This window comes from Calidris pugnax, unplaced genomic scaffold (assembly GCF_001431845.1).
Source record: "Calidris pugnax isolate Ruff unplaced genomic scaffold, ASM143184v1 scaffold188, whole genome shotgun sequence".
In the NCBI taxonomy this organism is placed as follows: Eukaryota; Metazoa; Chordata; class Aves; order Charadriiformes; family Scolopacidae; genus Calidris; species Calidris pugnax.
This window is the reverse complement of record NW_015091257.1, coordinates 13,735,095-13,746,999: the sequence shown is the minus strand read 5'-3', so window position 1 is coordinate 13,746,999 and position 11,905 is coordinate 13,735,095. Positions and strand designations below refer to the sequence as shown.

Sequence of the window (11,905 nt, the reverse complement as noted above, 5' to 3'; positions counted from 1 at the left end):
CTTCCGAGTTTGTGTTTGTAATTTATGGCCTGCCTTTTGCTCACGGCTTGCTTTATCTGATAAGGTTCAGTCACTGGATTCTCTATGCCTTGGGTCTGAAGTGGTGTAATTTGTTTTGTTTTCCAGCTGAAGACAAAGTAGCAGTCTTCCCGCTATTATTTATCCCAGCTTTCTTTCTCTTACCTTTTTCTTGCATGTTGAAGATGTGGGGCAAATTCAGCAGTCTTTATATTCTGGAAAAATTGCACTTGTGGGGAAAATTCCACTTAATGTCAATGACGGTTTGGATATAGGTTTCCCCTTACGCAGTTTATAAAAAAAAACAAGTTGAAGAGAAAACATGATTAAATAGTTTGAAACATGTAATGTGCTGAGACTTACCTTTGGAAATAGCACACTTGTAGTCCGTAGGTTAGACTTCACATTTCATTGCAAGAAAATAAAGAGAAGGTATGATTTAATTGCAGTCACGTTTATTTGCAGTTTCTATACACACTTTCTAGGTAATCAAACTTTTCCGACACATTTTTTGAGAGGGGTTCACAATGAAACTGTCACCGTTTTTACTAAAAATAAATACAAGACTTAAAGTGTTGCACAGCTCTAAAATATACAAAGGCTTGGATTTAATGTAAACTTTGAAAACATTTTACAAAAGAAACCATCTTTGCAACAATTTAAAAAGTTCATATTTACAAATATTACAAAAATACAAAATGGATGCAAGTCCATAAACCATTGTCTTTTCTGCCAGCATGAACTGGTGCTAGTACCAAAATAGTTACACTGTAACCTTCTTAATTTTTTTTTTTTTAAATTCTTTAAGTCATAACCTACAGTATTTCTCTATCTGCCACCATTGCAGCAAATGCACTCAATCACTGACCTTTGGCAAAAGCAAACATATGCTTTATTTGCTACAACTATTCCATGTCCTCTATGCTGCCACAACAAAACAAAAAAAAAAAAAAAGAAAAAAAAAGGGGGAAAATGTTGTTTTTCAGAATACACAGCTGTATAACTTCAGAAATAAGTTCCATAACATCAGTGCAAACAACGGAACAGTAGGTTGAAATGACGGTTCAGCAGTTACCTGATGCATGTACTGTACCCTGTCTCTAGAGGTGAGTGATGCTCCCTTCGCTCTGCAGCTTGTCCTCTGGTGCCTTGATGGCACCTGGAACGCTACAGGGGTTCCTGCCACTCGTTTTCCTCTCACTCACGTTTGTTATGAACTCTTTTCTTCATAGTGGATTTAGAATCTGTCTTTATTTGGGTTTCACTCTGCTAGATATAAACTAAGAAATGAAACAAAAGAAGAAAGACTGTATTTTTGTGGGATTGTTCTGTGGCCATTTCGTACATGATGTATTGCCTCACCATTCCAGTCAAAATTTTTTTTTAGTGTGTATATATTTATTTATGGTCCCCACGAAATCATTGATTGGTAATGAAAAGTGATTATCATCAAAGTCAATTCAGCTGTATTCTCTTTACAGTTTTGACTGATAATTCAGGACTATTAAACCTATTGTAAAAGTGCTCCTGCTAAAATTTTTAAGGAAAATGACTGAAGATGACAAACTAAGGATTTTCTCCCCAATATCTAAACTTCCTTTACTCATGTTCTCCTGAAAGTGGTTTGTTACACACTAATCATTTCCTCTTAAAACATTCTCACTCATTCACTTCACTTGTGATCAGACTTTTAACGAACCTACTAATGCGATTAGCCTTTTGTTTCCTTGTTGTTGCTCCCATTAACTTTTTGAAAACTGTTTTAGACTTTTAGACTGTTCAGACTTCCTGAATTTGCAGCCCTTCAGCCGATGGACCACCCCTCTTCCCAACACACGTACCACACGCACAGCGACTCTACCTTGCACACCAAACACAACCAGGCTACACAGGGGGACGGTAGGAAACCCTGAATTATATATTTCTTGTGGTAAGCCCTAGACGAAATCAGACGTGAACCTTATGGGGAATAACACTGGGGATTTTTAAAACCATTCTGACTTGCTCAGACTCTTTAAAATCGTAACAGTTTTAGGTAGAACCTTCCTCTTTAAAACATGCTCTGCCCGCTTTTAGAAACTCTCAGCTTTATGTGTTACATGATTAAAAGGAAAAAAAAAAAACCTAGTAAAAACCCATTTCACACATCCCGCTTCCCTATCCTTTACTTATGCTTAAAGCCAGCTTTTAGTCGATTTCTTTACTATCAAAGTACGCTCTTTCTGCCATCCTACTCGACCTGTCCCACTGCACACCATGTTTCTCCTCGCGCTATTTTCTCTGCACTAACTTTTCCTCTACTCCAAACCATATCTTACTGCAACCAACACCAACTGCATCAATTTTGGACAAAGAGGGCCCTCTTCTCCGAGTAGCACGGACAGGGCCATATCGATGGAAACCATGGTGACCCAAAGCCCAAAGGAGAATCAGGCCTGTTGGTTTTATTCTGTTTAAAAATTAAAAGTATAAAGCGACTCACGGGTTAAGTTTTAAAAGTACACGTTCTTGCAGTTTTAAGATGAGAAAATTCAAGTAACTTCAAGTAATTCAGCTTTTATTTCCCTGCCTTCATTTGTATCAAAGCCGCTGCTTTGATTTGTCTCCTTTCCCACCCCACCCCAGTCCCCCACCCTGTTCTGCGTTTCTGGTAAACCCAGACAAGATCCCAACTGTACGTGGCTGGCACGATGAACCAGAGCTTTCCCCTTCCCAGCTCAGCAATGAATATAAATAATGCATACACATACCTATTTCCCAGCTACGTTTTCACAGTGTCATTTTTGTAAATATTTAGGTAGCATGAATCTCATCAGCACAAAGAGAAAGCTTCACTGAAAACTCGTCGCGGATATTTACTGATAAATCGAAAGCGCTTCTTGCATGCTTATAATTTATTCGTTTCCTTTACGAACCAGAAACTAATTGTGTTGAAAGATTATTATAGTTACCAGGTTATGACCGTGTTATGCATCCCAATAGCCTAATAGGAATATGAAAGTTAAGCACTATTTCTTCTCGCATCTCTCCTCTCTCTGAAGCGATCCCTGCTAGAATCAAGGCCCGGGGGAGGCTGTGGGATGGGACCCTTTGGGGCTTTGCATCAGACACGACTTTTTGTTCTGCCGGCAGCACGCTGGCCTTCCCCACCGATCCTCACGGTAACCCTCCCAGCTGCTCTTTCCAGTTAGCTTCTCGGGAGCTGCCTTAGAAAGACAAGTGGTTACTTTAATCCCGTCAGAGCCAGCCTTTCCGTTTCCTCACCTAAAGGCGGAAAAATCCCTCCTTTCCGCTGCTCAATGATGTCGTCCTCCAGGCTTGTTGCACCGAACGCGGTTTATCGGTGGCCATGTGAACTTTTTGTGTTTGATATGAAAATGGTATTCACAGAATACAGTTATTACATTTGACTTCTTTTGTCTTCTCTAAACAAAGCTGTTATGCAGTAAATCGTTTGCCACGTGTCCGCTTTTTTTGATAATTCTATTTACAAATTTTTATCAAAAATATGGTATTTACATATGTTTTCTTAATTTCTTCTAAATTTTGTTTCAGCTCATTTTAGTGTAGAAAAATACCAATCCTCAAGAGCATTTTCTTTTTTTTTTTTCCCTAGGGAAGCACTACAGTGAGGGATTTGTTTGTTTCTAGATGGGCAGCTTCTGGAAAAAAAAAAAAAAAACCAAACCCAAAAGTCAGTTTTAACTCCATGGAAAGTGTATAGCCTTGAAATCTACAGTGACAACGGAAATGAGAGTGGGACAAACCAAATGAAGCTAAAGGAAAACAGAGCAGACATTGTGTATCTCCCTACTTTAGAAGATGTAACTTAATAAATAGCTACAGCTGTAGTCCTTCTGTTTCGTCAGCGTCTTACAAACACAAACACTTTTTTTTTTCTTTTTTTCTTTCCTTTTTTTTTTTTTCTTTTTTTTTTCTTTTTTTTTTCTTTTTTCCTGACTGCTACAGCGTTGGCCTCTTTATATTCACATCCTTACAGAGCCCGAGCGGCATCGGCAGCCCGGCCCCTACGTTGAGCTCTGAGAAGACCGGTCATCGTGGGGGCTGCCGTCCGAGTTCTCCGTCTCCCCTTCGGAGATGGCCTGCATGGGGGTGTTGTACAGCCGGCACCGCACGCTGTACCGGCTGCTGCTGGCTGCCGGGGGGGCCCGGGACCGCCCCACTCGCGAAGACGCCGACATGGGGAAGCTCTTGGAGGAGAATCCTTCCGCGTTGACCCTGGGGGAGCAGGGGGAGAGCGGGGACAACGCGTCGGGGCTCACCGCGGGGGGAGACTCCTCTAGGCTTTGCGGGGCATCCGCCGTCAGCTCTCCGGGAGATTTGGGCAAAATAGGACTTTTCAGAATTTCCGTGGCGGACATCCTGTAGCTGGAATCGGACCGGCTGCCCTTCTTAAGGAGCAGTAGTTTAAACTCCTCGTTGGATGTGTTGGACTTTTTGGCATTCCTGTATATGAGCCCGGGGGACCTCTGACTGCTTATGGGAGTGCCCACGCTGCTGGCCGGTGGCACGTTGCTGGTGGGCAGCGCGCTGCTGGCGGGGGGCTGGCTGCTAGTCCCAGACGAACCTCTCAACCTGTTTCTTACAGAAAGGTCTCCAGAATCCTTTCTCCCGAGAACTTTCCTTTTTGATCTGTGAAAACACAAAGGAACACTCCTTCAGACACTATCTTTGTAGTGTAACACATAATGCTGGTCTGGAGTTTCACAGATTGACCATGCTTTCATATTAGCTAGAGTTCTCATAATTCCTCTATCAAATACTGGAAGCTAGCAGTGACTAACAGCACTTTAAGCCACGATAGCTCTTGTGCAATGAATGAGGCAGTGAGCCACACAGTCCCTCAGCCTCAGCCAGTTCTTCTAAAACAATATATGCACAATCAGCTCTTTATAAAGACGACAATGCATACAGAGTCTTAGAATCATAGAACAGTTTGGGTTGGAAGGGACTTTTAAAGGTCAGCTAGTTCACCTTCCCCTGCAATGAGCAGGGACATCTTCAACTAGATCAGGCTGCTCAGAGCCCCATCCAACCTGACCTTGAATGTTTCCATGGGCGGGGGATTCTACCACCTCTCTGGGCAATTTATGCCAGTGTTTCACCACCCTCAGCGTAAAAAATTTCTTCCTTATATCTAGTCTAAATCTTTCCTCTTCTGGTTTAAAGCCATTCTCTCTTGTCCTCTCACTTTAGGCTCTGCTAAAAAGTCTGTCCCCATCTTTCTTTAAGGCCCCTTCAGGTACTGGAAGGCTGCTATAAGGTCTCCCTGGAGACTTCTTCAGGCTGAACAATCCCAAATCTCTCAGCCTGTCTTCATAGGAGAGGTGCTCCAGCCCTCTGATTATCTTTGTGGCCCTCCTTTGGACGTGCTCCAACAGGTCCATGTCCTTATGTTGGGGGCCCCAGAGCTGGATGCAGTACTCCAGGTGGGGTCTCACCAGAGCAGAGTAGAGGGGCAGAATCACCTCCCTCGACCTGCTGGCCATGCTTCTTTTAAGGCAGCCCAGGATACGTTTGGCCTTCTGGGGTGGTCTTAGGCAATAATAATACTCAGCATAACCTGTTCAATATCAGAAATCTGTAATTTCAGTTGTGATCTCAAATTTCAGCTGAATTCATAATATTCTAAAATTGTAGAGATGCTTTTTCATCATTCTCGCTACAATGACTCACTCACCAGAATAGAGCTGGTGTGCAGAAGGCAAGAACCACTTTGCTAGTTTTATCTGGAGAGACACATTTGTTAAAGAGAATGGCCTGATGTTGTTATCTGTAAAGCATCCTACACATGCCATGGAGATACTCATGGAGTGCACACCAGACCGTAATAAAGCACCTTTTAAAAGCTGCCTTTTAGAAAACTAAATTCAATAAAGAAGGTAGTTTCAGGACAAGACTTAACCATCAAATAACCATCCTGCGGCTCTTGTTAGTGGGCAACTGTGCAGGGGTGCACGTTACCATTCCCCGTTGCTGCGAGGTTAGGTCACCTGTGAATGACTGCAAACAGATCCTCGGTAGTGCGGGGTTTGTTTGGAGACACAAAGACATCCTCAGCATCAGCCTGCAGCTCCTCGCTCAGCGGAGACACGATGGAGTCGTCGCTTGGAGAGGACTCTTGAACAAGGAAAGAGGCCACACCGTGAGTCAAGACCCCACCACCCTTCGCAACACCAGGTTGGTTCACAACTGAGTGGGTGGTACCATCATACAGACTTTATCCTCTAACCTAAACATCACGTACATTGCACGTTGGAGCCCATAATGGGGGCAATGCTAGGGACCAAACCCAGGATCTCCCGTTTACTATGTATTCTGTGATTCTGTGATTCTGTGATCTGCCGTTTACTGTGGGGCTGTGGTAACACAGCTCCTCTCTACCCAGGGCTAACGCTCCTCCCTTTTCTCTTTTCATCTGAAACGCTGCACAAGGGAGGACATAAACATCAGAGAAATACACTTTGAATGCATTGAAAAAGCATAAAATATCTTTGGGCTGCCTGGCTGGGGGGGGGGGGCACTTTGTAGTTAAACCTACAGAGACGTGGCGATTTGCAGCTCCAGCCTGCTTTTTGACTCCACCATCGGTCACGCCTGAGGCCACAGGGTCAGGTATAGCACAGAAAGGGTTCACAACTGACCTTTCAGCGAAGGCTCCTCCGCGCCGCCCGCTGTCTCCTCTGCCCTGCCGTCATCCGAGGCACTTTTGGTTGGGATACCTGATGCGACGTCGTTTTCCTGCTTGCAGCTCGCTCCGCCGGGTGAGCTCGCTGCTGCCATCATCTCCGCTTCGTAGCTGACGCTCCCAGGCACGTGGTGGATTAGGTCGGGTTGGTGCTTAAGCTGATGGCTGCCAGCCGCCCCCTCGGCCTGACCTGGGCTTTCACCCGCAGGTCCGGCTCCCAGCCTCCCCTCGCTGCCGGCCGAGAGCTCAGGCTGAGCCTGCGCTTGCTGAAGGTCCTGCTCCGTTTCTGCTCCCTGGCTGGCTTTCTTCCCTTCCTCGTTGTCCGCCGAGCCCTTCTGAAACCCCTCCACGGAGATGGCACACGTCTGATTCGGGGCGCTTTCCGGCAAGGGCTCGGCGGCCAGGTGTGCTTGGTCCTTCCCGGGTTTGGTTTCAACCAGCCCCATGCTGGCTGAAGCTAGAGCTTCTCTCTCGCAGCTGTTCTGCCCGCTGAAAGAGGAGCTTTTCTCTAAAGGTGGCTTCCCGGGCCCCGCTTCTGCCCGGGAAGCATCCATGTAGGACATTATGGCCTCCTCCGTGGAGTACTGGCGCGACACTGGTTTCTTAGCTAAGAGCGGCCTCATTTTGCCCGGAGAAACGTCGGTGGCCATCAAGGCGGCCTCCTGTATGCAGAGCAGGTCTGGGGTGCTGCCTTTCTGCTTCCCTCCTTCAGGCTTGCTGACGGCCCGCAGGTGGACAGACTTGAGAACGGAGGGGGTGATGGCGAGGGCAGAGGGAGGGCTGGGATGCAGGGCTTCCCCGACGGCGCTCTGCTTGCCGTGGCCGAGGGCGTGCAGCTGGTGCCTGTGAGCGAAGGGCTTGCTCAAGACGTTGTGAAGAGCACTTAGGTCGAGGTGAGTAGGAGGTATAATGGGAAGCTCGAGGTCTTTGCTCACCGAGGCGGTGCCGTCCTTGGGGAGCGGCTGCTGCAGCGAGGACTTCCTCTCGGGTACCTTGGGCTTCCTCTTGCTCCCCCCGGGAGACAAGGGTCCCGAAAAGAAAGCGGTGGGAAAAGAAGAGGTGGGGGTCTCCGACTGGCTGGAGTACCCGCTGGAGGGGGAGGCTAACCCTGCCAGCTTCTCGGGGGAGGCCAGCTTAAACTCGTTATCGACGGAGGGGAGGGATGGAGTGGTGGCTCGGGACCCAGACTGGGACGTCTGAGATTCGGAGCTCTCTGGTGACTTGATGCACTCGATGACTGTAGTACCCGTAGCGGTGCTTGAATTGGACAAGGACCTGTAAGGATCGCTGGATTTCAAGTCGTTCAGAAGCCAGAGGTCTGCATAGTGAGGTTGTTCAGCACCTTCATCTTTAAAGGAGGGGATATCGGCGGTGTCGAAGGGAGTGTCCTTTAACCCGCCATCCCCCTGGCTCGACCAGGGGAGCTCCTGCTTGGCCGGCAGGTTGGGACCTTCCACTCGGGAAGGTGTGTTTGAAAACTCCAGGGGCAGCTTCATCTCCCTGGCGGTGTGAGAGACGTGCTGCCCGCTGCCGATCTTTGGTTCTTTCTTGTCGGGAAGGTCGGTGCTGCCCTCCGATTTCCTCAAAGACGAGCTGCGTTTTGGTGGGGCTGGCTTGGCCTTTGGTTTCTTCAGCGAGATGCTCTGCCGTCCCTGCCTCCTGTGGCCCACGCACTCCTGCCAGGCGCAGTCAGCCAGGCTGGAGGCCATGCTCCCGGTCTGGCCGCTCTCGGAGCCCGCGGCTGCATAGTTGCAAATATAGCTTTTATTACCCTTGAGACCGCAATCAAAGTGCATGGAGGTATAGTATCCTTCGGTATCCACGGAAAAGTGGGAGCTAGTGTCTGCCTTGTCAGAGGGGCTCTTTTCGAGGAAGCTGTCGTAGGTGGCCATGCTGGTGAAGCTGGGGCATCCCAGGCTGTCGGCCTTTGGGCGCTCGGGGCTGAAGTCCTGGCGACAGGAGGCGTCGTGGTGATGGTGCAAGTAGTTCCACTCGCTGTCGCTCGTGTTGCTGTTGTTGGGGTCATCCAGTAAATCCGCCACGGTGGAGGTGAAGGAGCTCGCCCTGTGGCCCCTGACCTTGTCCGCGTGGTCACCAAACTGCTCCGTGATGAAGACACTGGAGTCCTCGTTGGCGTTGGGAGCGGTGTTGAGAGACAGCTCGGAGTCACAGTGTGAAGAGCCCGTCAGTGGAGGAGAGGCAGCAGGAGGAATGGTTTCGGACGTCTGGGAGGGACACGTGGAGCTGCTCCCGCTCCAGTTGCCACTGGAGGACTGGTGGTCATCTTTCTGGTCCATGTGACTGCTGAGCAGGACTCCTGCCGTGGAGATAGAGTGAATGGGGCTCCCGAAAGTGTCCGAGTTGGACGAAATCTCGCAGCTGCCCGAATCAGCCATCCTTGACAGCCGCGACCTCCCCCTCTCTCCGATGCTGTGTTCGGGGCTGTGCAGGTGCTGAGGGCAAGTCAAACCGATGGGCTGGCACTCTTGTGAACCCTGCTTGCTCAAGACCTCCTTCCCCTTTTTCGGGATCCTCTCTTGGCCGGCTAGGAAGCGCTCTGCCTCATACCCTGCATTCTTGGTGGTGGCATCCTGGTGGCCCTCGCTGGCCCGGGCACCTTCACGAGGAAGGCTGCGTGAGCGGATGCGGTTGCTGACAGCAGTAGCGAAGACGGCATCCCCGTTGTCCGCCAGCACCAAGATGTTGCCGGCGGAGTGGGAGAGGGAGGCGACGACGCTCTGCCCCCTCTGGGCGCGGATCCGCCGCCGGGAAGGAGCGGCGATCAGGATTTCTTCCGTCTGGCACTCCGAGTCCCGGGTGCCCGACCTCCTGCTGCTGGAGCTGGAGAAGTCCGGGTTCGCGTGCACAATCACATTGCGCTCTCTCGCCACCGGCGACTCATCGGAATCTAGGACACACGGAAAGCCGGGTGAGTGGGAGACAGCTCCACCACGCTTCCCGGCGCGAGACGACCCGCGGAGCAACCCAAGAAGCATTATCTGCTGGATTCTTTCTGCTTTTAATCTGGCTGAGCATTGGACCAAATCTAACTGTGCTACAAAGAGCCTACGTAAGACAGACCTCAGCCCAGTGAGGTGGGGAAATTCTCCTAGTCCTGCAATGTGATCTCAGTTCTCCTATTTCTGCAACGTGATCCCACATGGAGCTGATCTTGCTGTGGTAAATATTAAGATAAATATTAAGTTTTCAGTTTTTGTCCCTCTATTCCAACTAGTTAAAGGCAGTTTTCAGGAGCGGCTGCTGGACAAAACACTCCCTGAGCTTCTAAAAATGATTCTATTTTGACTACCTGTCTGTTCAGAATTTCCATTATCTGCTTCTTTACTACCAAGAATATTTGCAAGGCAACAGGATCTTTCTTTCATAGGTTCTCTGGTTGCTTATTCCCTGTGATAAACACGTTCCTTCTGTTTCCCATCAAGTTTCACAGCAATGGACCGAGATGCCAGAGCCATCTTCAGGTGCAGATGAACATTAAGAAATAACGATCCTGTTAGTTTTGTTTTGGGTTAAAACCAATTTTACCCTGGATTTGCCCTCAACAGAGTTGCTCCTAATTTACCTGGGACAAGAAGTGAAGTAAGACACTCAATTTCGGGCAAATATCCTTGGCAATAAAGAATGAAAGGAAGGAATCAAGGACAAGCGTGACAAATAAAAGGAACATTTAGCAAAGTTTCCCATAGGGTACCAGCAGCTGTCTCTAAGGAGGATATACAATTGCTCATCTGAGTGAGTTATCTGGCTGTTGTGACAGCTCATCATCACTCTTCTGAGCAACATCTGTCAGTTCTTTTACCTTAAGCTCCCCTCACGCAAGAAAAAACTTTCACTTAATCTAGTTACTTTTTATGCACGTAACTATGGGTTCATAACAGAAATAAAATGGGAAAAAAAAAAAAGAACTGATTAACATTTACACGATAAGAGCTGAACACGTACATCTATATTACTCGGTAAGGCCCCCCGTCCGTCAAGGCCATATGGAGTAATATAGCTTTGCTTACTGTAGTAAATCAAAAAAACCAAACCACATCATTCCCAAACTCCACAAGCATTTACACTTCCGAGGTTTTGTTTCTTTGGAAGGCTGGCTACCAGCTCATATCTGCAATTTAAGTTGGTTAGAAAGCTATCTACGGAAGATTTGTATTTATACTACACCTATTTCTTGTTGCACTCTTCTGGGGATGCCAGAGATGGTTTTCCTCCTCCTCAACTTTCGTCTCCGCTGTAGTACAGATTGTGAATGAACAAGAGAGCAGCGTATACTAGCCTCTCTGTCAAAACCAACTCCTGCAACCCATAAATAGGTCTCATTAGCCTTTAGAAATAGTAAACAAATTTTCATGGCTGGAACACAGTGGAGGTATGTGAGCTTGGATTAAGCCTGTGAATAAACATAAGGGAGCCCTTATGTAGCTCTTATGTAAATTATATCACAGTATATCACAGTTTTACATCTAATTCCAGCTCCCCCTCAGCAGCCTGGTCTGCCAAAAATAACAGAAGGAGTGAAAAAAAAAAAAAGAAAAAAAAGAAAAGAAAAGAAAATCAGGAAGAAAAATAGAGTTGAGAGCTCTTGGTAACAGGGCATCTTTCTTATAGCTATTTATCCATCTGTCACAGCGACAATGACAGTAACTTGTCTGCAAAGAGTAATCTGTTCAGCTATAGCCTTACTTATTTTAAGCAACTAAGCGTAAGAAAACAATTTAAGGTTATAACACCATACTGCAGTAGTTGGGCACTTCTTAGGAGACCAATATACCAAGGGGGCTAAATTTCAAAAGGAAGGAGACAGCTAAAATGGGGTCAAGTCCCCATGTGAGTTTAGAGAGCATTCTTCATGATGATCATATATGGCCAAGGGTGACAGAAACGGGTAGCTGGTATTTATTTGTGTGCATCAGTAAGTGGCCTGATTTTCCCAAGTGCTCAGCACATGGTGGGATACTTGGGAGTCCGCTCTGAGAATCAGGTCATGCAGTCAGTCAAAATCCTCAATTTGGATTTAGGAGCCCAAGTTCACAGGCACCCATATTTATGACCATGATAACACAGAATAGGCAGGAATTCCTCATTTTCTTTATGTTCCATAGCATTAACACAGGGAGGTGTCTTTCACTTTGTTTATTACACTGTGTTGTCAAAATA

The 11,905-nt window shown here is 47.3% G+C and overlaps 1 protein-coding gene across 5 annotated transcripts in view; it reads right to left on the bottom strand.

The window, feature by feature from the left end:
• Window positions 1-456: 456 nt before the first annotated feature.
• The window catches only part of NHS (NHS actin remodeling regulator), a 269,277-nt gene continuing 257,828 nt past the window's right edge, over window positions 457-11,905 (bottom strand). For 3 of the 5 annotated variants that reach the window (XM_014960413.1, XM_014960414.1, XM_014960416.1), the window contains 4 exons: window positions 10,913-11,044; window positions 6,684-9,635; window positions 6,033-6,159; window positions 457-4,671 (listed from right to left, as the gene is read on the bottom strand). In XM_014960413.1, the coding sequence (XP_014815899.1) occupies window positions 4,047-4,671; window positions 6,033-6,159; window positions 6,684-9,635; window positions 10,913-11,044 (3,836 nt within the window). In that variant the 3' untranslated portion in view covers window positions 457-4,046. Of the gene's footprint in view, window positions 4,672-6,032; window positions 6,160-6,683; window positions 9,636-10,912; window positions 11,139-11,905 lie in introns of all 5 variants that reach the window. The other 2 variants (XM_014960419.1, XM_014960415.1) reach the window with 2 other exon arrangements.